At 30.9% G+C, this 26,672-nt stretch overlaps 2 protein-coding genes across 5 annotated transcripts; both read left to right on the top strand.

Annotated features, from left to right (window-relative positions):
- The first annotated feature begins 1,090 nt into the window (after window positions 1-1,090).
- LOC118060822 (heat shock protein 90-6, mitochondrial) lies at window positions 1,091-6,989 on the top strand. 2 transcript variants are annotated; one of them, XM_035037821.2, is made up of 20 exons: window positions 1,091-1,385; window positions 1,696-1,887; window positions 1,992-2,065; window positions 2,309-2,434; window positions 2,518-2,611; window positions 2,705-2,788; window positions 2,893-3,036; window positions 3,129-3,242; window positions 3,383-3,442; window positions 3,537-3,608; window positions 3,691-3,795; window positions 4,102-4,242; window positions 4,371-4,463; window positions 4,571-4,648; window positions 4,987-5,241; window positions 5,345-5,447; window positions 5,772-5,946; window positions 6,059-6,164; window positions 6,264-6,353; window positions 6,611-6,989. In XM_035037821.2, the coding sequence occupies exons 1-20, from the start codon at window positions 1,284-1,286 to the stop codon at window positions 6,782-6,784; spliced, it is 2,382 nt and encodes a 793-aa protein (XP_034893712.1). In that variant the 5' UTR covers window positions 1,091-1,283; the 3' UTR covers window positions 6,785-6,989. The 2 variants fall into 2 exon arrangements, with proteins under 2 accessions (XP_034893712.1, XP_034886735.1); XM_035030844.2 differs by having other exon boundaries at window positions 3,534-3,608.
- Window positions 6,990-15,704: 8,715 nt separating this feature from the next.
- Window positions 15,705-20,690, top strand: LOC118041272 (OBERON-like protein). 3 transcript variants are annotated; one of them, XM_035048550.2, is made up of 3 exons: window positions 15,705-15,863; window positions 16,722-17,876; window positions 19,873-20,690. In XM_035048550.2, exons 2-3 carry the CDS (start codon window positions 16,739-16,741, stop codon window positions 20,493-20,495), a joined length of 1,761 nt encoding a protein of 586 aa, XP_034904441.1. In that variant the 5' UTR covers window positions 15,705-15,863; window positions 16,722-16,738; the 3' UTR covers window positions 20,496-20,690. The 3 variants fall into 3 exon arrangements, with proteins under 3 accessions (XP_034904441.1, XP_034904461.1, XP_034904454.1); XM_035048570.2 differs by having other exon boundaries at window positions 15,707-15,863; window positions 16,703-17,876; XM_035048563.2 differs by lacking the exon at window positions 15,705-15,863 and adding an exon at window positions 15,908-15,930.
- Window positions 20,691-26,672: the final 5,982 nt, after the last annotated feature.

Here is a 26,672-nt window from a genome sequence, read left to right as displayed (position 1 = left end):
TTGTGTTATGGTGAAAAGACTTTCTTGCCCCTAATACCTAGTTCAAAGATGTTTTTGTTCAAGAACAATTTAATAATTATATTATTATAATGAATAATAATCAGAGTCTTGATAAACAATAACTTTCCTAGAAAAAATTGTTTTTTTTTAATTTAACTTAACTTTATATGTCAACCAATAATAATAGTTAAGGTCCCTCGAGTATAAAAACTATTCAAAAAAACATGAAAAGTTTCATGTTGGTTCTGTAATCAAGAATCTTTCATATTTTCTTTATTAAAACAACCCAACGCAATTACTTTATTATTTATATGAACAATAAAGTTTATTTTTCTTTCAATTTCATCTATGAATAGTAAATTAGTAATTTCATCCTTGGATATTTTTTTAATGGTCATTCGAGTTATTTTTTAACTGACTAGATTAACTAGATCATAATAGGCCAACTTTGCATGATTTAATTTTAAACTCGAGCTATGTAAGAAGTTGGTTCAAAATGTTATTTATTCTGTCAATTTTATTCTTAAATTTTTTTTACTGACCAATCATATTCCTTTTGGACTAGCCAAAGCGACCAAGTCACTCCAAAAAAACTCTCATACGGTTTAATTTTAAATTCATGCTAGACAGAGTTGGGTTTAAAGTTTTTTTTTTTTGTCAATTTCATATATATATATATATATATATATATATTCAACTTTGGATTTTTTTTACTGGTCGATCAAGTTGTTTTTGAACATATTAAGTTGATTGAGTAATGTTAAGACAACTTCTATATAATTTTATTTTTAAACCGGTCAAGTTGAAAGGTTTTAAAATTAACCTGTTTGCTTAGATCTAATAACAATGCTAAATAAATTTTTATAGCTTGAATATTTTTTATTACATTAATTTTTTAAATCTAAATAGCATGTAATTATAAGAATAATTATAAGAACTAGGTTTTAAGATGATGTTCTATGAAAACCGACCCAAGTTGCTAAAACCACACATAGCATGTGTAAGAAAAAAAAATTATATTCTTGTTTTTAAAAAAAAATTATTATTAAAAATGACCAAATACCTTATAAAACGTTGCGCGAAATAAAAGGGGCTAAAAAAAAAAAAAAAGGAGAAAAGGGACCGATCTCCAGAAACTTCCTCAAACCCCATGATAAACCCTACTAAACACCCATTCATAACTCACGGAGTCTGAGACTCGCTAGAAACAGTACCCATCTACTCCACCTCTCTCTCCCTCCCCGGTCGCTTTACGTTCAATTTCTTCCTCCCGTGAACGAACGATGCACAGACTATCGAGGCGTTCCGTCTCCACTATCCTCCGCTCCACTGGCTCTGCCTCTCGTTACTGGAGCGCCGCCACCGCTGTCCCATTGTCCGATTCTGTACGCTCTTATTAAAAGCTCTTCCCATTTCTACACTGACTTGATACCTGTTTCCTTTCTTTCTTTCTTTTCTTTTCTTGGTTGATTGGTTCTGCTTGAGATATTTTTAGCATCCAGTCTAATGGCCAATTTTTGTAATTAAATAAATTCTTAATATTGTTAATGCAATTTCCTCTTATTTTTGGCAAATAATGGGCACAAAGGAAAACAAAGTTGTACAGTTAACCTGAAGACAATTTATGTTTATAGCAAATGTATCTATATGGTATTGTGGTCAAATGTGGAATATTTATTTATGAGTCATGAGCAGGTTGTCGACGGTGAGGCCAAATTCAGATGGTACTCGGTTTCAACCACTGGGAGAGAGATACCAAATAAAACCAAGCAGCTGAACTTGAAGCATACCTATTTTTTGGGTACCCGTTACGAGTCTACTGCTGCAGAATCTGATTCGTCATCATCCCCTCCATCTGTGGGTGAAAAATATGAGTATCAAGCTGAGGTACATCAATGGAGATTTGGGGGAATTTCATTTTTTTTATTTCAAGGAACGGGAGCTGAATATGGTTTTACTGATGTCTCTCTCTTTTTAATACTTGATGGCAGGTTAGTCGCCTTATGGACCTCATTGTTAATAGTCTATACAGCAACAAAGAGGTGTTTCTTCGGGAGCTTATCAGGCACGTTGTTTTTTCTTTTCTTTCCTTTTCTTTTTCTTAATACTTCGATGCACTGTTACAATTTTTATTTTTGCCTGGAAAGCAAGAGAGGGCATAGTGATTAAAGCATTTCTCTATTTGGAAGCTTATGTAATAATGGATGCAAACAGTCAATAGACATGAATCATTAGTCTCGTGTTCTTTGCTTTTGGAAATTTATATGTTGCTGCTTAAATTTTGTACTTTATGAATTTCTGTTCACAGTAATGCGAGTGATGCCTTGGACAAGCTGCGATTTCTTAGTGTCACTGACTCTGAGCTTTTGAAGGATGCTGCTGAGCTTGACATTCGTATTCAAACCGATAAAGATAATGGGATTATAACTATCACGTAAGCTTTCTGAACTTCATCAACTGTTAATTATTGATTTTCCATCCGATTCAACTATTCCAACATATGGTTCTTTCTTGCAGTGATAGTGGCATTGGTATGACTCGTCAAGAACTTATTGATTGTCTTGGAACTATCGCACAAAGTGGAACTGCAAAGTTTTTGCAGGCATTGAAGGTCTAATATTTCCTTTAAGCTGTATTGAATTTTTTATTCCAAGTGTTTTGCTGGATTGCTTGAGTGCTTAAAGAATTCATATTTGTTTAACAGGATAGCAAGGATGCTGGTGCTGACAACAATTTAATTGGGCAATTTGGTGTGGGCTTTTATTCAGCTTTTCTCGTGGCAGATCGGGTATGACCTTAATGTAAAGTTTGGAAATTTTTCATGTTTGTTATCTTATCTACATCAATATAGAGTTTCCTAGTTTTCACTAATAAACCTCTCATTGTTGAAAGGTTGTTGTTTCAACAAAAAGCCCACGATCTGATAAACAATATGTATGGGAAGGAGAGGCCAATGCAAGCTCATATACTATAAGAGAGGACACAGACCCAGAAAATCACATTCCTAGAGGAACTCGCCTTACACTGTATCTTAAGGTCTAGCCTCCTTTTCTCAAGCAGCTTGTTTCCTCTTTCTTGAATAGATTTGAAACTCACAATGTTTTTTTTATTTGTTCTCCCTACTTCAGCGTGATGACAAAGGCTTTGCACATCCAGAACGGATCCAGAAGCTTCTGAAAAACTACTCACAGTTTGTTTCATTCCCAATATACACCTGGCAGGAGAAAGGATACACTAAAGAGGTCAGTTTTCTCAGGTACTTTAATTATCTGTTGTCATTAATACTCTCAAAGATCATAGCAATCTTCTGATGGATTATGAATAAATCTCTACCACTTGAAAAATGCTGCACATTTATCAATTATCTCTTGTTCTGTTGAAGGTTGAGGTTGATGAGGATCCAGCTGAGGCCAAAAAGGATGAACAAGACGATACCACTGAGGTATGAAGCATAACTTTGTTATCATTTTATGGTTCTTCAAAATTTAATCCAGTAGCTCTTTTTATTATTCATTTGCTGTTTCTTGTGACAGAAGAAGAAGAAAACAAAAACTGTTGTTGAGAAATACTGGGACTGGGAACTTTCTAATGAGACCCAACCAATATGGGTGGGTAAAGATTGGTATATTTGGATGTTGATTAATGCTAACATATAGGAAAAGGTTTGATAAATTATCTCGATATGTGCAGCTTCGCAACCCTAAAGAAGTTTCTACAGAAGATTACAATGAGTTTTACAAGAAAACCTTTAATGAATACTTGGAGCCTTTAGCGTCTTCTCATTTCACAACTGAGGTAACAACAATTCTCATTCTGGATGTGATAATGATTATATTCTTTTCTACAATTAAAATACATGAGATCGCATTGGATATATGCTTCTAAAATTGGATGATAGTTATCTAAAGGTCAAGGCCAAGGAAAAATGGATAGCATAAACTTGTTAGGCAAGGAAAAGTGCATGTGTTATGTCCCTGTCCTCTAACATGCTGTGCAATTTTTTATTGTTCTCTAAATGTTGAACTCTGAAGTCTTAACTGTGTTCTTTTCACATCTGCCTCTTTTCATTTCTTGCTAAGCTGGTGAAGGTTGCTCTTGCAGGGTGAGGTGGAGTTCAGGTCCATACTTTATGTGCCAGCCATTGCTTCCACAGGAAAGGATGACATAGTCAATCCCAAAACAAAAAATATCAGGCTCTATGTAAAAAGGGTCTTCATTTCAGATGATTTTGATGGAGAACTGGTAAGAGAATGTCATCCTTCCCTTCCTTTGACTCCCACCTCCTAAACAGATTTGTACTATATGGAAACTGTCATACTCATTCTTCATATTTTATGCTGGCTCACTTTTTTGATTTTTTGCTTGATTAGTTCCCACGATATCTAAGCTTCGTGAAAGGTGTTGTGGACTCCAATGACCTCCCCCTCAATGTTTCTCGCGAGATTCTTCAAGAAAGTCGCATTGTATGAGCAGTCAACATTTATTTGTTTTTTCCAAAACCTTCGAGGTTGTGGAATTAATTTAATTTGAATGTATCATTTTAATTTTGTTTTATCTGGCATTCTTGAAGGTGCGGATTATGAGGAAGCGCTTGGTTCGAAAGGCATTTGACATGATTTTGGGCATTTCCATGAGTGAGAATAGAGAAGTATGCTATTTCTTATGAAATTACTTGTTTCCTTTTACATCTTCAATGAAAGCTCATGTCACAGGATGTCAAAATAATTCTGCACATTGCTTGAGTGTGAATTTAGATATCTATGGGTTTTTTTTGGGAAGCCTTTATGTTTTGTCCTCCATTGAATTTTGTTCCACAAATTCTCTTGGTATTTCTCATGCCTTCCTTCTCTCTCTCTAATTCTCTGGATTATAAAGGTTTTTTTGGGAAGCCTTCATGAAATCACCTGTTTCCTTTTCCATCATCAATGATATCTCTTGCTTGAGTGCTTTCATTTTTTTAAATAAACCATCTTGCTTTTGTTGTAGGATTATGAGAAGTTCTGGGATAACTTTGGCAAACACTTAAAATTGGGTTGCATTGAGGATCGTGAAAACCACAAGCGTATTGCACCACTGCTCCGATTTTTTTCTTCCCAGAGCGAGGAGGAGATGATTAGCTTGGATGAGTATGTGGAAAACATGAAACCTGAGCAGAAGGATATCTATTACATAGCTTCTGACAGTATAACCAGCGCTAGGAGCACACCTTTCTTAGAGAGACTTCTTGAGAAGGATCTTGAAGTATGTATCTCACTTGAAAAAACGATTCCGCAACATTTTAGTTAATATTCTGTGATATATCATGAACAATCATATGAATTCTCTCTCGGTGTTATTTCTATAGGTGCTGTTCTTGGTTGATCCCATTGATGAAATTGCTATCCAGAACCTGAAATCATACAAGGAGAAAAATTTTGTTGACATCACCAAGGAAGACTTGGATTTAGGTTAGTTTTTGAGATAAAGCATGGTTGTTTGTTATATTTATTCTTTGTTTGGAGGCTTTATTTCTATTGGAATAAACATCTTGTATTGGAGTGACTATCTAAAGAAAATCTTGAAGATTTGATTGTTGTTTTATGCTCAATTACCATAAGCATACGGTTCTATGAAGTTTATGGCTAGTGGTTAGCTCTGATCTTAATTTTACTCAAGCTTTCTCAATTGTGATATCAACTGGAATAACTTTGTAGGGAAAGTTGAAGAGAACGATCCATTGGTGCTTATTGGTTTCAACTTGGATGTAGATTTAAGTGATTTGACTTTTTCAGGTGACAAGAACGAGGAGAAAGAGAAGATCATGAAGCAGGAGTTTGGCCAAACTTGTGATTGGATTAAGAAGCGCTTGGGTGACAAAGTTGCCAGTGTACAAATATCAAATCGCTTGAGCTCATCACCCTGTGTCCTTGTGTCTGGGAAATTTGGTTGGTCCGCGAACATGGAGAGGTAAAGTGCTCCTGTGTTGCTTGTGCCGGTGATTTATATGTCAAGCATCCCAACCCCTCACCAACCCCTCTCCTGTGTGCTTGTTTAACCTATAAATCTTATTTTACCGTAGGCTAATGAAGTCACAAACGGTTGGTGATATGTCCAGCCTGGAGTTCATGAGAGGCAGAAGGGTGTTTGAGATCAATCCTGAACATGAAATAATTAAGAACTTAACTGTACAAGGACATTCCCATCCATCTCTCTGTTTTTCATTTGAGTCTTAGTGACTCCAGTGACTCGCACTTACTTTTATCCCCCTTTTTTATTCTCTGTAGGCTGCATGCAGGAGTAACCAAGATGATGAAGATGCCCTAAGAGCTGTAGATCTCCTTTACGATGCAGCTTTGGTTTCCAGTGGATATACTGTGAGCATTTTTGTTGTTTTCTTAATTATACATAAATAAAATTACATTTAACCTTGCTGTAGTGTCTCATTTGGAGAATATAATATGCCAACTGTAATTGTACTCGGTTGGTGTGGCCTATGGAACTACATTTTTAATTATTTTTACCTGTTCAAGCAGTCAAGGTGACCCTAAACAATTTGACTCATTTCTCAACTACCCTCGCATTCGAACTATAGTTTCTGGCTGTTCTCTGACTTAGATTTTAATCCATGCAGCCTGAGGATCCAGCACAGCTGGGTGGGAAGATTTATGAGATGATGGGTATGGCGCTATCAGGGAAATGGTCACCTCCTCCTGAGGTTCAGCATCCTGTATCCTCCCAACCAGGTATCCCAGAAATATTAGAAGCAGAGGTGGTTGAGCCGGTTCAAGCTGATGAGCAGAAGTGAGAGGGGAGGGGACGCAAAGAACAAATGCAATTTTTGCTGCTTCATTTCCATGTTTCATACGCGTATATTTATCTAGGAGGGGGATTATTAAGGCTTTAGTTCATAAATGTCTGAGGGGAATTGTGCTAGACTGAGCTGGACTGATGTTGCTTGAATGCTTCTAAATGGTTGTAGTTAAATGATTATTTTGTCTTGTTCGCGTTTATTCTTTGCACTTCTAAGATTAATTTGATGTAGTGGATTGGAGACCGCAACACCTATTAAAGACAAATGACAGGAGACTTGAACAGGCAAATGATGACTGATTCTTCAGTTACTTTTTATGGGTTCTTACCATCCTCTTCAAATGATATATAAACAGGGTAAGCTGCCAAGGACATCATGTGTGTGGGAGATGGAGCGCATGGCCTGAGTGATGACATATTGCGTTCCAAGAGGTACGAATGTCTAAACCAGAGAGTGAAATTAATCTTGGTGTATAAAAGCTGGTTCAATACCCTTAGGTATGGGGGGAGAGAGAGAGAGAGAGAGAGTTGAAACCGAAGTTGGGGAGAAGGATTTGAAATGTTTCAGGGCAGACCAGGGAAATGAATTTGCACAAAATTATTGTGTTGTGATGGTGAAGAAATGAAAAGAAATAAATGATTTAGCATATGTTTGGGCTTGATGTTCTTATAACAAAAGCCTCCTTTTTAGTTAAAATGTTGTTAGTTAAGAAAATATATAAAAATAGTATATTTTTATTTTTTAAAATTATTTTTTTTATTAACACATCAAATCAATTTAAAAATATAATTTTTTTTTTATAAAAATCATGAAATGCAATTTTAACTGCAAAAAAAAAAAAAAAAAAAAACTTCATAATATGTTGGTTACATTAAAAAAATTTGGTGCTAAACATGGGGTTTATAACTAGGTCTGATTAGTTATTGATGAAATAATTTTAAATTTATTTATTTTTATATTTTAAAAATGTTTTTAAAAAATTTATTTATTTTTCTTTAAATTATGTTTTTTTGTAATTTTTTATAGTTTTGATATTCTGATGTCTAAAATAAATTTTAAAAAAATAAAAATATATATTTTAATATATTTTTAAATAAAAAAAACTTTAAAAAATAATCACTACTATAATATAATATTAAAAAGAATAAATATTTTTTTACCTATGTCCATGTGATTTCCCTTGCAACATCAAACTTTTTATTACTTTTGTTACCGTTGAAAATTTTAATGACCAAACTAACCATACTTGAACAAGAACAACACACTCAGACCAAGAATTCTTGTGTTTCTTCCTCTCAAATTTTGTTTCACATACCCAATCGCAAGTGAACTTCGCTACGGTTAAAATCTTAACCCACTTACATACAAGAAGAAATTTAATGTTACAGTTAAGTTAGTACCTTAATGTTACTTTTCTGTATTTATAATGTATTAATAATCTGAAATTACTTCATTTTTTTTAATTATTTATATCAATATTATTTTCAACAATAATTTTAACCGAATATCTATAAACTAAACTGTTTTCTATTCAAAAGATATTTGAATAATAGGTTTAACCAATCTCAAATTTTATCAAACTAAGTAATAACTAATTATGATTTTTGTATCAAACTAAACTATGAAAATTACTATAATATCAAATACACACTTAACACATTAATAAAATGATGGCCGTGTTATGTCACTTATTTGATGACAAAAGAAAACATTAAATGAAAATGAAATAACCCTATAGGAAAAAATAATAATTCTGAAACTCAATTCTCATCAAATCAAATGTTGAAAGATAATATTAAAAAAAATATTAATTTTAAAAAAGAACTAAAAACTTGTCCTAAATTAGCCAGCCAAATCCACAACCTGTCGTGAGAATATAATAACTTTGTAGAAAGCAAATCTAAAAAAACCACAAAACTCAATTCTCAAACTCACTCATCCAATGTTGAATGATGAAATTAAAAAAACAAATAACAAAACAAAAAAAACTCAAGTTAATTTGGGTTAACCTGACAAGCCTGCAACTCATAAAATGAGATTGAGATAAGTCCACGAAAAGGAATGTGAAAAGAACAAAGAAACTTAATCTTAAACAAACTCAATGTTTAATGATGAAATTGAAAAATAAAATCAATTTTAAAAACTGACCTAAAAAAGACCAAAGTCAACTCATACTAATCTTCCAAACCCATGACCCCGATCATAAGGATGGGATTATCCCATGGAAGGAAAATCCAAAAAAATCACGAAGCTAAATTTTCAATTAACCAATTAGTGAAAGATAAAATTAAAAAAAAAATAATTAAAAAAGATCCAAAATAAAAAAAAATAGCAATCAAAAGAATGATAACCAAATTTGATATAAAAATTAAATAAAACAAAATGAAAATGAATGAAATTTTAAAAAAATCAATTTAAAAATGATAAAAAAAAACAAACAACAGTCATAAGAATAAAGACTAAATCTAATACCAAAACAAAATAACAGGAAACTTTTCAACTTTGACAGGCCAACATGATTTCCTGTGAGATGAGAGAGAAAAGAGATGGGAGAAGAAATAAAAGATCATTAGAGCATCACCATTGCACTTCTATAAACACGAACCCTATCACAAAGAAGGTCTCATTGCAATGGTTCTAACACATCCGAGGATGGTGGTGGATAGCTGCTAGAAAAGACCGCACGCAATGACCTCTTCCCACATGCTAACACGTGCAACGCATACGCCAACCAAGTTATCCTTCTTGTTTTTTTCAATCCCTAATATATTTTTTTCAAAATGGATTATTCAAGTCGTTATTGTTTTGGATCAATAAAATCATATTTGATTTGCAAAACTGAGCATCAAACATGGTAGATTTCTTTCTCGATATTATGGGATCCCCATAGCTAGGTAACAAAAAAAAACTATCAAGTTCAATCTAAAAATACATAAATGTGAAATGATCAAATTGAGAAAAGATTGAGGGATAAAAGAAAAAAAGAATTGATGTAACAACCTTGAATTTTTAAAAAAAAATCTACTTTCTACGATAACAACCTTTTAAGTAATTCAAAAACTCAAGGGTAAATTTCTTTTTGTGCGCCCTACCAAGATTTTGGTACAATTTCTCTTATATTAGGAGCACACCAAGTTATTAACAACTTCTTTTATCTCATAAATCAATATCATAGTCAAGTCCAATCATCCTGAACCGTTCTCTCATCAACATAACTCAAGGATAACTTACATGTAATTTTTCATGAAATCTGAACAGTGTGACTAAGAGATAATTTACACATGAATTTATATAGTTTACTTTATTAAATGATAAATGAAAATGAATATTTAGAATATGGTAATTTTTTGGATCTTATCTTAAATAATATAAAATTCAATATGGATACACAAAATTAACTAAGGGTTACAAAATATAAATATGATGCTTTATAAAACATGATTAAAAGTTCAACATGGAATACCTCAGATTACGATACATATCAGTTTAACATCTTTAAATTACAATATTAAATTCTATAACAAAATGTGGCACTATAAGAATCAATGGGTCAGGAATGAGAAGGACCTGCCCTCCCACTTAGTTAGTCAAATAAGATTTTCTTAGTTATTTGAACACATATGTCACTAGCCTTATTTTGGTCAATTAGTTTAGTAAATCACCTTGATTATATAAGCACAAATACTAAAAGACCCTCTTAATCAACTAATCTAATAAAATATTCATGGTTATCTCAATACAAATTCCACTAGGCACTCCCAAACAACTAGTTTAATAAAATCTTCATTGTCATATAAACACTAATGTCACTGGCCCCTCTCGAATAATTAGTCTAATAAAATATTCTTAGTCATAGTCATTTGAACACAGATGTTATTAGTCTAATACTCATGCTCTATTACATGTCAGATTAGAAGTCAATTTTAGTGTAGAAAAGAAAAATATATAAGTGTTTTTTATTTTCTAAAAAAAGGAAAACTTTAAAGGGTAAATTACACTTTACATCTTGTAGTTTAATTATTTTTTTCACTTTACATCTATTTTTTCATAAACTAGTGTTTATATCTTTAAGTTTATAAGCTCACATAAAAATCAATAAAAAATATTAGATTATTTACAGGATTGTCATTATATTATATTTAATGACTCGAAAGCTTTTATATTACATATAACAACTTTTTCATTACATTAAAAAATAACTAGTCACCACCATCACTCTTTTCTCCTCCCTTCACTATCCACCATAAGAAAGGTCTACATCTATTGCTCCATTGTTGGTCATTTCTACCCCCACACTCTCCGATCTTAAATTTTGCAACCATAACAAGTGAGGATTGCTTCCATTCAACCCTTCGATTCAATCACATAATGTGACCTGTTTAACCAAGCAGGTCAAACACAACTCAACTGTTCCTTTTAAGATCAATTTGACAACAAAAAATTTCAAGCCATAATTTTTTATTTCTTAAAATAAATTGAAAAGACATCATTTTTTATTGGCATGAGTTGACTTAGCTCAAATTACCAAACTTGCCAAACAAATCATGAACCCATTTAGGTTGAATAACTTGATCTTTTGGGATCAAATTGTATATTATATAAACAACTAAAACAAAGGGAAGATTCATTATAGCTCCTTTTATATTTTACTATTCACCACTATAATGTAATGGCCATTTTTGTCCTTCCTATCAATAAATGCATGCCTTTGGACCTGGGTTATTTTAGTATTTTTACAAGGAGCATTAGTCAATATTGATTTTTTTGGGGTATTTTTGTCTATTGAATGTTTTAATGAACAATAAAATAACCAAAATACCTCTAAAAGCTCAAAAACAAGTGGTCTCGGTTAGGTATATTTAGGTATTTTTATTTTTTCATACATAGTAGAATTACACATGTACCCTTGGATGCAAAATATTGAATTCATTGTAGTCTAGGGTAGTTAGGACTTTTATCTTCTTTTTTTTTTTTGTTAATTGTAGGTTAGCTTGAGTTTAATAATGTAATTTACCATTAAAATAATAATTTTATATTTAAAAAGTTGTTGGGGCATGCAATAGAATACCCCCCAGCGCGTTGGAACCACCACACACTTTGGACGGCGCGTGTAGTGGTTTCCAACATTCAAAAATGAGCTTTCACTGTCTTAGTTTATTTCTTGTCATCTCCTCTTTTATTATAGGCGGCACATGTTCTCTTAATAAGTTTCCAAGATTCCTGGTGACTTTTTTTTTCTTCTTCATTTATTTCTCTCTCCTTTTCCGATAAATACATTACAGTCATCATTGTTACAGTTATAGTTATTTCATATTCATACCTTTTAATTGTGATTATTGCTTTTATTTTTTTTTTCCCTTTTGTTAAAGTTTTGTTTGTTTTTAATTTAACCATTGATGTTTAATTTGTATATATAAGGTATTTTGATTCAGTCCTTCTACTTTTAATTTCTTTTCTTTTTTTTTTGTCTTTTTGTCAAAGTTTTTATACCTTTCAATTTTATCCTTCAAATCAAGTTTATAAATTTTTTTTCAATGATAATAATGATTTCAATTTGGTCTCTTTTCTTTTGATTTTTCATTGTTTTTCTTAGCCTTCTTATCAAAGTTTTCATCATTTTCAATTATATTCTTCAAATCAAGTTCATGATTTTTATTTTCTTAATAATAATAATAATCATGGTAATATTAATGATGATGATGATATTATTGATAATAATAGCAATAATAATGATGATGATAATGATAGTGATAATAAATATTAAAATAATAATATTATTGATAACAACAACTAAATTCATAATGCTGGTGGTGGTGGTGGTGGTTGTGGTAACAACAACAATAACAAATGTTGATAATAATAGTAGTAGTTGTTGTTGTTGTGGTGGTAACAATATTACTGCTTTTACTACTACTACAAATAACAACAACAACAACAACAATAATAACATGAGAGAGAAGAAGAATAAGAAGAAGAAAAATAGTGATGATAATAAAAATACAAATAATATTTGTTAAAATGATAGTGATAATGACAATAATAATATTAACAACAGTAACAACAACAACAATAATAATAGAAATAGAAATAATAATAGTGATGATGATGGTATTACTTATTAATAATAGTAGTGACAATAATTTTGATCTTCATTTTTTGAATTGTTATTTTTTAAAAATCCTTTTGTATGATTAGGTTTTTTTTTTAATTTTATCATTTAATATTTGATTTTTTTATAAATTATACTTCATGATTTTTTTAAATTTGATACTTCAAGTTTAATGATTTAGATCACGAGTTTAAAAGTTAACATATTTTTTTAAAAGCCTTCATAAAACTTTTTATTTTTAATTCGGTTATTCTAGGCACATAACCTTGATCATAGATATGACAAAATGTCTCGTGTTGGTTTAGATCTAATTGGATTTTTTTACATATTCATCATAAATGGTTTTCTATATATTTTTTTATGCATTTTCAATACCTAATTATTATTTTTTATTTAAAAAAATAGTTTACCCTTGCTACGAAGCACAAACATGGAGGCTAGTACTAACTATACAATAACATAAATGTACAAGAAAAAAAATGAATAAATTTTAAAAAGAAAAATATAAAAATAAATATTGTAAAGGATATACAATAAGATTGTTATTAATATTAGAAAAATATGCTATAGTCTTACTGAGAAAAAGTAAAAAATTAAACAACACTTCATTAAATAATATTGCAAACATGTTTTTAATTAATTTATTTAAATAAATTTTAATTAAAAAACTTGACCTAAAAATAAATAAAAATATTGAAAAGGAAGTCACTTAACCTTGCTTCTTCTTTTTTTCTTCTTCTAAATATCAAGATGATGATGCTTTGGATCAAAATAAGTCAATCTAGTTAACTAATGAAATTTATAATCCGAGTCATCATCTTGCTTGGGTTTAATAATGATATTTTAGAATCCACCTTTCATTTAATTATACAAAAATAAAAATATATATTTGAAAAAAAAATGATTAAATAAAACCAAATATAAAAAATAATAATTTTATTAATTTTAAATTTAAATTAAAGAAACAATTAAAAGGAAAAGGAGAGAGAGGTGACATAACTGGTCTAGGTGTGCAACTATTTTTTATTTAATTATATAATAAAAAAAATTAATACTTGTAGTAAAGAAAATAAATAAAACTAAATAAATAATAATTACAATGGGTTGTACAAAAAGAACACTTGCTAATATTATAAAAAGAATTCTATAATCTTATTCAAAAATAAAAGAAAAATGGAATGGTAATAAAAACATATCTGAAATACATTCTTTATTAAGAATTTAATAAAATAGCTTATCTATTGTATTTTAAATGAATTTATTTTAATGAAATTAAATTTAAATTATTGAAAAAAAAAATATTTTTTTTAAAGACTAGGCACATGAGCTTGATAACAAGGAAAAAGCTACATGTGGTGGCCTATAAGGCCGAGTATACACTCCTAACTTTTGCTTCTTTACACACACTTGGCTAAAGGAGTAAATAACATGTTATTCATCAATCTAGATAAAATATTCTGACTTTTAGGTTTTAAACAATGTATTTTCAATCTTTATTTGGATTAATAACACCTAAGAAACATTTTAGTAGCCTTAATAAACTAATTTTTAGTTTTACATTAGCATTTTATCGATTAAACAATAAAAAATAAACTTTAATAAATAAACATTCTCAAACATTAATCTATTTTTTTTAAGATAAAAATTAAAAAATATATATACATAAATAAAACTTTCATCATCAAAAGAAATTTATTAACATCGAGAACAACTGGTTTTGTTGTTGAAATTGGTCATATGTTAACTTTCTTTGTTTCTTTTTTCAAGAACTTTTTTTTTTTCAAACTCATAAATTGAAATATAAATAAATAAAGTTTTGAATTAAAATGTTCAATAAAGGACAAAAAAACACTTGAAAAAATTAGAAGGAAAGAGAGAGAAAAGGTGCATTTATGAACGGTGGGGTAAGAAGAGAAACCATTTATTTTAGTCATAATGTCAAATTAGGTCCTTGAATGATTAATTTTTTCAATCAACATAACTAAATTTTTTTTTTTTACAAAATTAAATACCGATCAAATATCATGATATTTTTTTACACTACAAGAACTCTATACAAAACCAATTAAAATAAATTATAAACTCAAAAATTCATATAACTTAATTTTTCAAGGACTAAAAAAAAATAAACAAACTAGAGACTGAAACAAAAAAATCTCAAAGCTCAACAACACTGTTCTAAACAATGCGTTGTGAAGGTGTTCACAATGTTTTTTTTCATGGGATTTAGTTTCTCATAATTGTAATTTATAATTTGTAATTACTAAATGTAATGTAATAAGGAGAAGATGTTTTTTTTTTTTTTGTAAAAAATGTCTTTTACCAGCCACTTAATAATTTTAAAAAAACGAGTAAAAGCTACTTAATTTATAAACACAACAAAACCAAATGATTTTTTTTATCACTTATTTATTTAGTAAATTATTTATTGACTGGGCTCATTTAAAAATGTAATTGTGATTTTTTAAAAAATATATTTTAATTGAAAATGTATTAAAATAATATATTTTTTATTTTTAAAAATTATTTTTGATATCATTATATTAAAATGATATGAAAATAATAAAAATATATTTATTTAAAATAAAATAAAATAAAATTTAAATTTTTTAAAATATAAAAACAGGTAATAGCTGTCTTTCGCCACGTCTAAAAAGCAAGTCGATGCGCCACAAACAGTGACAAAATTGCAAGCATGCGAAGCCGGTGAACACAAATTAAGACACCGGCTTAGCCGCTAGCCGTTTTCTTTCGTTAACGACTTTCTCTCTTATATTGTCCAGTCTTGTCCCTGGGTAAAGTCGTCGGTTTGTTCCTGTCATCTGTAGTCAAGCCTCAACACTGGAGGACAAAATGGTAAAGATGCTGATTCAATGATCTCTCTGCTCTCTTGTAATCCTTGTTGATCGATGCCTGTTTCCTTCATCTCTTCCTCCATCGATCCATTTGGCCTCGTTTCATCAGGTCTCTCTCTCTCTCTCTCGTGCTGTCTTTCTTTTTATTAGCTTCTGTTTGGTTGCTGAGAGAACAGGTAGAAAAACCAGAAGAAATGTTTTTACTTCTTTTTTTTTATTATTATTATTGTTTGTGGTTTAAGTGGTGAATAAATAGATAGATAGATTTTTTGATTAACTAATAGATTTTTTTTTAAAAAAATTAATTTTTATTTCATTTTAGGAAGGTTTTTGAGAGGTCAGATCTGGTAACTTTATGTTTGGATTTGGTAGCTTTCTTAGTAATTAAACAGATCACTTCCTTTGCTCTGATCCACTGTTTGCTTGTTGCAGCTTTGGTATATTTTTAAAAATATTCTTGCTTTTTTTTCTTAAATAGTCTGATTCATTAATGATGCTGATTTTCTTTTAAAAATAAATAAATCGGTGAGCGTGTATGCGTTGCTTTCATCTGTTATAGCTGTAGTAGTTGATATGGTCTCTCCATGTGATTGTGCTCAATTTTCATCAATTATGCTTTTATATATATATATATATATATATGAATATCCTCTGGAAATCATGGTTAATTCTAAGCAAGCAACAAAAAACGTTCTTGTAAAAAGAAGGGATTATTACATATAATTTTGATCAAAACTTTATTGGACAGAAAAGCCTTTTTTGAGACAATATTTAATTTTTATTGCAGAATTTTTCCTGAAGATTTTTTTATTTTTTACAACGGAGGTGTTCCTAGTTGGGCCATGCTTCTCTGTACTTTTCTTTCTTTTTTTCACACATTTCCGTAGCTTGAATTCTAATGATAGTGATGATAGAAGTAGGTGGTGATGGATTGATGATGTGTTATAGTTCCTTGTGACATTGACAGGAAGAAACCACTAATTGATGGGCACATCATCTGGTTCTAACATTCATCACCACCCTTCATCAAAAATGCTTCCTCCACGACAGCAACCGCGAGCAGCTGGACTACAAACATCACTGTCCTTGGTGTCTTCTGATCCTCGCCTGTCTCCTGATGCACACGAACTGAGATCTAACTCTGATAATATTCGTGAATCACCTACTGAAAGTGCTAGTTCACGAGAAACTTGGCCCGCTGCTGATGCCATGATGACAAAGAAGATGGAGAATGGCAAGGCGGAGAATGATTGCCCTGAACAGTCTGTCATTCGTCGTGTCTCAGTTGCAGATAAGATAACTCTTCGTGACATAGCTAGGGAACGAGTTGATGTGATTTCTGAAAAGATGCATCATCTACCTGATGATTTTCTTGATGAGCTAAAGAATGGTCTCCGGGTTATCCTTGAAGGGAGTGGTGGTTCACAGCACAGAGAGGAATTTTTGATTTTGCAGAAGCTTGTTCAGAGTAGAGCTGATTTGACAGCAAAGACATTGATTAGAGCACACCGAGTACAACTTGAAATACTCGTTTCAATAAACACTGGAATTCAGGCTTTTTTGCATCCAAGTATAAGTCTTTCCCAAACTTCCCTGATTGAGGTCTTTGTGTTCAAGAGATGCAGAAATATAGCATGCCAAAACCAGCTTCCAGCTGATGACTGTACCTGCGAAATATGTGCCAACAGGAGCGGTTTCTGCAATCTCTGCATGTGTGTGATCTGTAACAAGTTTGATTTTGAAGTGAACACGTGCCGTTGGATTGGTTGCGATTTGTGTTCTCATTGGACTCACACGGATTGTGCCATTCGTGATGGGCAAATTTGTATGGGTCCATCTGTTAAGAGTGGAGCTGGCCCAACTGAGATGCTTTTCCGTTGCCGAGCCTGCAATCGAACATCTGAGCTCTTGGGTTGGGTGAAAGATGTTTTCCAACACTGTGCACCAGCATGGGAACGAGAGGCCCTTGCGAGGGAACTTGATTTTGTTAGTAGAATCTTCCGAGGAAGTGAAGACACTAGAGGGAGGAAACTCTTTTGGAAGTGCGAGGAACTTATTGAGAAAATGAAGGGTGGACTTGCGGAATCAACAGCTTGCAGAGTGATATTGATGTTCTTCCAAGGTATGTATTATGCTAAGCATTAAATAAGATAGCCTTCTCTCCTTCAGTATTGGAAGAATATTTGAACTGGTGCATTAGTTTGCTTTGCCTTCACTGGCTGCTTGAAGCAGTGCCTAAGCTGCTCCAATATCATTACCGTTATCTAAATATTTAACGCATTTTATGTGTGTGTAATAAATTGGAATCCTAGCAAGGTATAAGGGTAGTGCCCAGTGAATAGAATTCCAAGATAAGAAAAAAATGACGTCAGGTAAATCAAGATTAAAAAAAAAAAGTAAGGATTACAAATATTTTCTCTTAAGATCCGTACCTTATAATGATGATAGTAAGAAGAGATAAAACCTTAGCATTTACATGATAATATATAAGCAGACCTGAGTTTTCTTTTCTGTTGTAAAGAGCAAGAATTTTTCTTTAAATATAGTAGGGTTTCAAGGGTTTTAAAAGAGTTTAAGTTTGAAAGTATTTTAGTAAAAAGAGAAGGAAATTTGGAGTGAAAGGTGTAATTTAGTGAAAGGAATCCTTAGTTCATAAGGATAGTAGAACACCATCGTTAAAGAAAACAAATTAAAACACGATTTTTATTTACTTATTTGATTGTAGGATGATGAAAGCTCTGCTTTTGGACAACAGATAATGACATTTTTTTGTACAGAGAAAGGACAAATTTAGAAGGTAAGGAGTTAGCGTGGAGGTGTTTTATATATGTGTGTGTGTGAGAGAGAGAGAGAGAGAAAGAGAGAGCTAGTTTAGATGAGATCAGTCAAAAATAATAGAATTTTATATCTGGACCAGTCAAAGAAGAATTAAAAAATAAAATTTTCCTTTTACATGTGGACCAATCAAAAGGATTTAGCGTAATGCGAAAACAACTGAATCTAAGCTTTTTAATCCAGAATTCTGGAAGAAATTGCCAAAGGATTGCAAATCTCTCATCTTTAAACTTGTCTATTGAGGTTCTTAAGGGGCTCAACCACCACATCCATACTTGGTGATTTTAAAGCCAAAATATATTGATAGAAAAGTAAACCACCATGATTAAATAATATGTTAAAAAGCTTATGGATTACAAATATTTTATCTTAAGATCTGTACCTTATAATGATGATAGTAAGAAGAGATAAAACCTTAGCATTTACATGATAATATATAAGCAGACCTGAGTTTTCTTTTCTGTTGTAAAGAGAGCAACAATTTTTCTTTAAATATAGTAGGGTTTCAAGGGTTTTAAAAGAGTTTAAGTTTGAAAGTATTTTAGTAAAAAGAGAAGGAAATTTGGAGTTAATATATATATATTCTTTTTGCTAAAGTACCTAGGATTATTATAACTATTAAGGGTATTTGGACAGAGTTGATGATTTGTCATATGGTTATGGATGTATGATATATATATTTTATACATGCTTCCCTGCAGTAACTTTCTTATTCTCACGAAGTATATATATGAAAAGAATGTTTCCATTTTTTAGCAGAGGCAGAGAGAGTTTTCTTTCTTAAATATGATAGTGATTATTTTATAGCAAAAGCAGAGAGTTTCATGAGTACAGGGGTATTACTGTGTTCTGACTCCGCTAGTCATGTGAGCATGCCATATATATAGACATGCTAACAGTATCTCACTTTGCTGAGAGCCTTTGACATGTTCACACTGAAATTCTATTAATGTGATTGGAGCTGATGTCTTCATTCTATTATTAGACTCTTAGTTCAAGCAAATTGGCAAGCTAATCATAGCATGTGTCTCTTCTATTCTTTGAGCTTTAGGGTTCATCCTTGCTCTGCATTTCTTGAGAAATCACTCTTTCCCCCCTATCAGTATAGCCTCAGTTTTGTTATGGTCCTGTGGGGACTGAAGAGTCCACATGTGGTTCCATTTACAGAACCATGTACATTTAACTGATTAGCTGTATTATTGAATTCGTTATTTGAAATTCAGTAGAAATCTGCTAGATGAAATTAAACTTCTTGTTCTTTTCCTCTGTACCCTTCTTTGAAGAGCTCGAGGTGGACTCTCCAAATAGCCTTGAAAATGGGGAGGGTGGGAGGCTGATAGCCCCGCAGGAGGCATGCAACCGAATTGCTGAAGTGGTGCAAGAGGCCATAAGGAAGATGGAGATGGTGGCTGATGAGAAGATGAGAATGTTTAAGAAAGCACGCATGGCTCTCGAGGCATGTGACCGTGAGCTGGAGGAGAAGGCCAAGGAAGTGGCAGAACTAAAGCTAGACAGGCAAAACAAGAAGCTCCAGGTTGAAGAGCTTGAGAGAATTGTGAGGCTTAAGCAGGCAGAGGCCGACATGTTCCAGCTCAAGGCCAACGAGGCAAAGCGAGAGGCTGAGAGGCTGCAGAGAATTGGCCTTGCTAAGACAGACAAATCAGAGGAAGAATATGCTAGCAGTTACCTCAAGCTTCGTTTAAGTGAAGCTGAGGCAGAGAAGCAGTATCTGTTTGAGAAGATTAAGCTGCAGGAGAGTTCGCGCGCATCACAAAGCAGCGGCGGGGCTGACCCTTCACAGGTGTTGGCATATTCCAAAATCCATGAAATTCTTCACGGCTACAATGTCCCCCCAAAGACAGAAGCACAGCCAAACGACCGCCACCATTTCAGGACAAATCCCTGAGCAAAAATGCCTTCTCCTAAGTTAAAGTTTGATTAAGATGTTTAGAAATGTCGCTCTCTTGCCAAACGAGTGTGACTCAAATGCTATTTGGACTGATTTCAACCTTGTAATTTTTAATTGGCGAGTCGGTGGAACTGATTCGAGTTGTAAGTTGCTTTTACACTTGTGCATAAATATGTAGTTTTTGTGCATGCATGTTCGAAAGTTCTCGCTCGCATCTTCGATCGTGCAACCTGGGCTGATACCTTATCAGGTTCTTACAGTTGCTCGAGATATCCATGCAATGCTGTACATCTGACCGGAGGATTTTCTCGCCGGAGGAGTCAAGTCAGAGCTGCCATGTGCTTCTATTTTTCGTACATCAACCTAGCCTCCGTACCTGCAAGCTACATAGCCGTGCCGGGGTCCCCTCTTCACATGAGCAGATGAAGATGTTGTATTTCTGTAGGCGCTCACGGAATTGGACTCCGAATTAAGGACATCGAGCTGTGGTGGTTCAACGGAAGAATCAACCATGTTGAATGCAATGGCACGGCTGATTCCGTCTCCAGCTGTGGCACCGTCTCCTAGAGTTTAAATATGAAAATGTGGTGTTTTTCATATAGCAACACCACCTAAAGCAAAATCTGCCACGCCTGCCATGTATTTTTTTTCTTTGTTTTTTTTTTTTTTGAAAGTCCACACGTCGATTTAAAATAAATATGGACACACTTGATCATGAAGATTCTCGAAACACATTGTCATATGACAAAGATAATGGTCGGAAACTGTATGTAAGGATGTGTACTGGCCGATTCTCCAGTCACAATCTATTGGATTGAAGTGACTATAAATTTATTCTCATTAAATAAACTTCAAGATCATATTAGAGAGAGACAGAGAGGAGCATCTTCCAACATTTTCTTTTTTCTTTTCTTTTTTTAATTTTCAGATGATTAATCCAAAAACGAGTCGGGACCATTTGTAAGTTGGGAAGGTTACAAGTCTTGGTTATAAAACTACTTTGTTCCATGCTCAATTATACATAAAAGTGTTTAGGAGAAGGACAAAACAAGGATGCAATATCAAACTTCATATCCCATTGAGAGGATGTATGGAACTCTTCCTTCGTGTTTTTCATATCAAAAAGCAATTTTTTTTTTAATATTTAAAAATATTTTTAAAACATAAAAACAAACATAATTTTAATAATAAATTCTGAATGGATTTCAAATCTTTTTTTTCTCCCCCTAATAAAAGGGAGGTTGAAAATTTATTTTTGATAATAAGATAATTTATTTTTAATAAAATATATAAAAATTTATAATTTTAAAATACAAAATGAAACATGTTTTGGATGATGATAGATTATATGATTGGATATTCATGGATGGATCTCGAATCTTTCTTTGTCTCCCCCTAACAAAAGGGAGGCTGGATTCGAAGACATGTAAAAAAGGAGAGAAAATTAATGACACGTATGTCTTCCATTAATCTAGTAAGAACATGCATAATAAAATGCTTCCAGACTGCATCGGTTTTTAGAAATGTGTTTGCCACTAAGCAAGTTTGAAGACATCAAATCCTCTCGATGTCGAAAACAGAAGACAGTGATCGAAGGGCTTGTTTGGAAGCAAAGGATCGTTAGGTAGTTGAGCAGTAGCAGAAGCTGTACAGTACGCTCGAAACCCCATGGTTTCATGCTCTGCCAGCCACAGACGAGCGCGACCTTTGTTGTTTACCTTATTGCCAGCAAGCTACAACTGGTTATGACTTATGTCAACCGCGCTTTATTACAGTTAAATATTTTATTTCTTGTAAAATTATTATATATGCAAGTTTTATCAATATATATTTTTATAGTTTAACAAACCTAAGTTCAAATAATTTATATATATATATAATTAAATAAATCAAGAATTGTGTGTGAATAAATAAATAAATAAAAAATCATCAATGATATATAAAAATAAAACTTGAAAAATGGAGAGGCAAGAATAAATCAAAATATTTAATATAAAAAGTAAAAGTCAAGAAAGCCCGCTTGACCCATTTTATCAAGGCTCACGCGTGAACCTGTCCTGGCAAGCCTGTGTGACTGGACCTTTAATTTTATCATGTTGTCTACCCCAAATTTTTTTGAAAAAAAAAAATCAGACGACACGTTGTCTGATTTGCTTAAATTCAGGCCACCAAAATCAAGGCTTAAGTTATTTTTTACTTAAAAGACTACTTTTTAACTCATTCTTGACCCAAAACACCTATATATCACCATAGAAACTATGATAAATCTATATATGGTCTAAAATATACAAAAAAACAACCCAAAAAACCAAAATCATCTTGAAACCAAAAATAAACCCGAGTTAAGATTTGTTTTTTTCACGAACTTTAAAGATAAAAAACATATAATATGTTCTCTCTTTATTTTTGAAATCTGGCGACCTTCCTCAACCAGGGATTTAAAAATAACAAAAATAAATTTTTGTACCAAAATTGAATTTAAAAAATATCGAGGTACTAAAATAGTATAATTTTCATTATTTTTAAAGTTCAAAAGCCAAACCACATCTTTTGTGAAATTTATAGCATGACACCCATGTTTAATGTCGTTCTCATTACAATTCCTTTTCTTTCAATCTCACCCTTTCATAAGAAATCAAAATTAATTGGTATTTAATTAGAATTAAATTGTCCAAAAATAAAATTTGTGGGTAAAATTAAAAAATAAATTTTTTTACACGATCCATTAATAATAATATATGAGAGGATGAAACAATTCCCAAATGTTGAGTAGAAAAAAAAATCCTTATTTTTTAGAGTTATACTCAATGTTGAGTAGAAAACATAAATACATTTGGGAATTGTTATGTCACTTCTTTAAATTATTAGTTAAAGAAAATTAATTGGTGTTCTAATCTAGTCACTCTTTCCGATCTGCTAAGAATCTCTTATAGCTAATTAAGATTATTTAGAGAATTAACTACATTAGATTGAAAATCTTAGAAAATTGAGGAATTTGGGAAATCTTGAGAGAGATAGGGGAAATGGATTTTGGTTGAAGAAATTGTATTCATGAAGAAAAAAGTTGTTCATATGTTTTTGTCTTTTTATAATCATTTTAAACTTATAAAAAGTTGATAACCAAAATGTTTTCACGTTGAAATTAAAAAATTTTAATAATTATTTTAATAGAATTTGATGTGTGCATGTTTTGAGAATATGATTATGGTTGTTTTTGAAAATATTTTTCGTATAAAAATACACTAAAATGATTTTTTTATATTTTTTAAAAAAATATTTTTAAGATCAGCACAATAAAACAATCCAAAATATATAAAAAATTAATTTTTATGAAATACAATTTACACCTATTCCAAATGATGCTTTAAATATATTGGATCCATAACTAAAAAATAAAACAATTAAATTAAATTTTTATGAAACATAATTTATACCTGTTCCAAACACTGCTTTAAATGTGTTGGCTCCATAACTGAACAACAAAAGTCCTTGTAGACGTACTATGACCCTTGCTATTTTGATTTATTTGGAGATATGGTTGGATTGGGTTTTTATTAAAAAAAAATTAAAATTTTAATAAAAAAAAATATTTTTTTGTGAATACGATTCGTTTCAAACTGTGCATTAAATGTGTTAGGTCCACAACTGAACAACAAAATTCCATGTAGACGTACTATGACCCACGCTATTTTGGTTTATTTATAGACATAGTTGAGCTGGTTTTTTATTAAAAATTAATTAATTTAAAAAAAATAAATATTTTTAAATTATTTTAATGGGTAGGTGATAAAGATAATTTTTTTAAAAATAAATAATTTTAAACATGTCCTTTTAAAATAATTGTTTTCCTTTCAAAATGCTCTTCGTGTACAAGAGCCTGAGAAATCAATGTAGAAACTATGGTGGAAAGTGACTTCGAGAAAGCTATTAAATTTCTATAAGATTTAGTCTCATCACTCGTTGTACGTTGTTGACTCTAATAAAAGAGAACGCGTTAATATTATGGATATGGATATATTTTAAAATATTATGATTTTTTTAATTAAAAAAATATATAAATATATTGCTTACACAAACAAGCTGTTTATGTTAAGCGTTAACCTGGAAAAAAAAAGTATGGATATATTTTTATATATCATAATTTTTTATTTTAAAAATAAAATGATATTATTTATATTTTATAAAATAAACTAATAAATATATATAAACTGATAAATCATAAAATAATTTTGTTAACACAAATTAAATATCAAAGTGATAAGATAATTTTTATAGTATAAATAAAAATATAGATGTACATGCAAATATTTTATAACATCTATATATTTTCGTTCATTCTATCTGAACATTTAAATGTTGTTGCTAATAACAAATAATTTTTGTTTTTATAAAAAACCTTCAAACAAATACAACTAATTCATATACAATATAAGAGGAGAGTTTTTTTTATACAAATCAAATTAATCTCTTTGAAGTATCATATAATTAAAAAAAAATTAATTATTATTAAAAAAATAAAACTAATTCAATTTTTTTAAGAAATAAGAGAGATGACATAAACAAATACTTATATAGAAATAATTGATGAAAAGGAACAAAAATATAACGATAAAAAAAAGGTCAGACATAGATGACTCAAGCACATGTACATAGCTTTAATAAAAAATTCAGGTGAACCTGAGCTTAGAAACCCAAGCCCATGCCTAGTTTTTTAAAAAAAAATTCATTAGAAGTAAATGACATGTTGTTTGTTTTTTTTTAAAAAAAAAAATTTAGTGACTGTCTATAGTGGAGGTGACCTATTGCCAATAATGGCAATCAACATGTCACTGATTGATCTATTATAAAGTCACCTTTAGTGACAGGAGAAATTTCAGCGCAAGTTTTTGAATCTCTAAAATCAAATTTAAGCTTTTTTTAATTTAAAAACACCTTTAAAATATAATATAAACATCAAAAACAACTTATCAACCTCAAAACACTCTGAAAATAAAAACCAGCCAAAATAAAAAAGATCACATGCACACCAAATGACTTTTCTCTAAACGGTTATAGGAAACAACACTAGTATCTTTATTGAAATCTTCTTCAGAATTAAAATTTATTGACACTAAAATCATTCTTTTTAGTAGCAGAAATATAGTTAATTGACAACATTTTCTCTCTTTAAGTAAGTTTTTCTCTTCTGTCTCAAATCTAGAGATTAAAAAATAAACTAAATAATTTTTTAGACTAAAACAACTTTTAGCATGAATTCTATATTGGCCAAGTTGTTTTCATGTGTTTTACATATTGGTCTTTTTTCTTTGAATTTCCTTTTCTTGTTACAAACTTAACCATAGCTCATTAAATTTGCCACAAAAAAATACAATCGAGAAATTTTTTTTGCTATTGACATTGAAAAATAAATTAAGGTACTGTTTATATGAATAAACCTATAAAACAACAATCATGTGACTTCAAAGAGTTAAAATGCAATTTTAAAAAAAATATTCTGGAGGGGAAGGGGGGCCTTCACTATTCTTATGCAGGTGACTTGTCGCTAATTGATTTGTTGTTCGGTTACCTTAGGTGATAGAAAAATTAGGATACAAGTTTTTTAACTTTAAAAACCCAAGCTCCCTCAATTTTTATTTTTTTTCATTTAAAAACACTTTCAAACACATAATATATACCTTGAAAAACTACTTACCAACCCCAAAACACTCCAAAATCATTTAAAAAATAAAAATTAATTGAAAAAAATTAACAAATATCGATCTACTTTTCCCACAATATTTTTAGGTTTAGGGAAACAATACCTTTATTAAATTCACTAGAAAAAAAAGATCACATTGACACAAATATTATTCTTTTTTGCTATTAAAATATAGCCGACTAACAACTTTTTTTTTTCATTGGTTTTTTTGATGAATTTCTCTTTTCTTTTACAAATTTAAGGAATGAAAAATAAACTAAATAAATGGTTGAACTAAAACAAATTTTAGTGTGAATTTCAGATTGGCGACGTTGTTTCGTAGATTGGCCATATTGTGGTTTTCATGTTTTTAACATGTTTGTCCTTTTTCTTAGTTTCTTTTTCTTGGTTATAAAGTTTCCACAAAATTAAAGATGCAATCGAAAAAACGTTGACAAACGACATTGATTTTTGTTTTTGGAGTACTCTCATATATA

The sequence above is a fragment of the Populus alba genome, chromosome 14 (assembly GCF_005239225.2).
Source record: "Populus alba chromosome 14, ASM523922v2, whole genome shotgun sequence".
NCBI classification, from domain to species: Eukaryota; Viridiplantae; Streptophyta; class Magnoliopsida; order Malpighiales; family Salicaceae; genus Populus; species Populus alba.
Note: the sequence above shows the minus strand (reverse complement) of the source record. Positions and strands in the feature narration are given on the sequence as shown.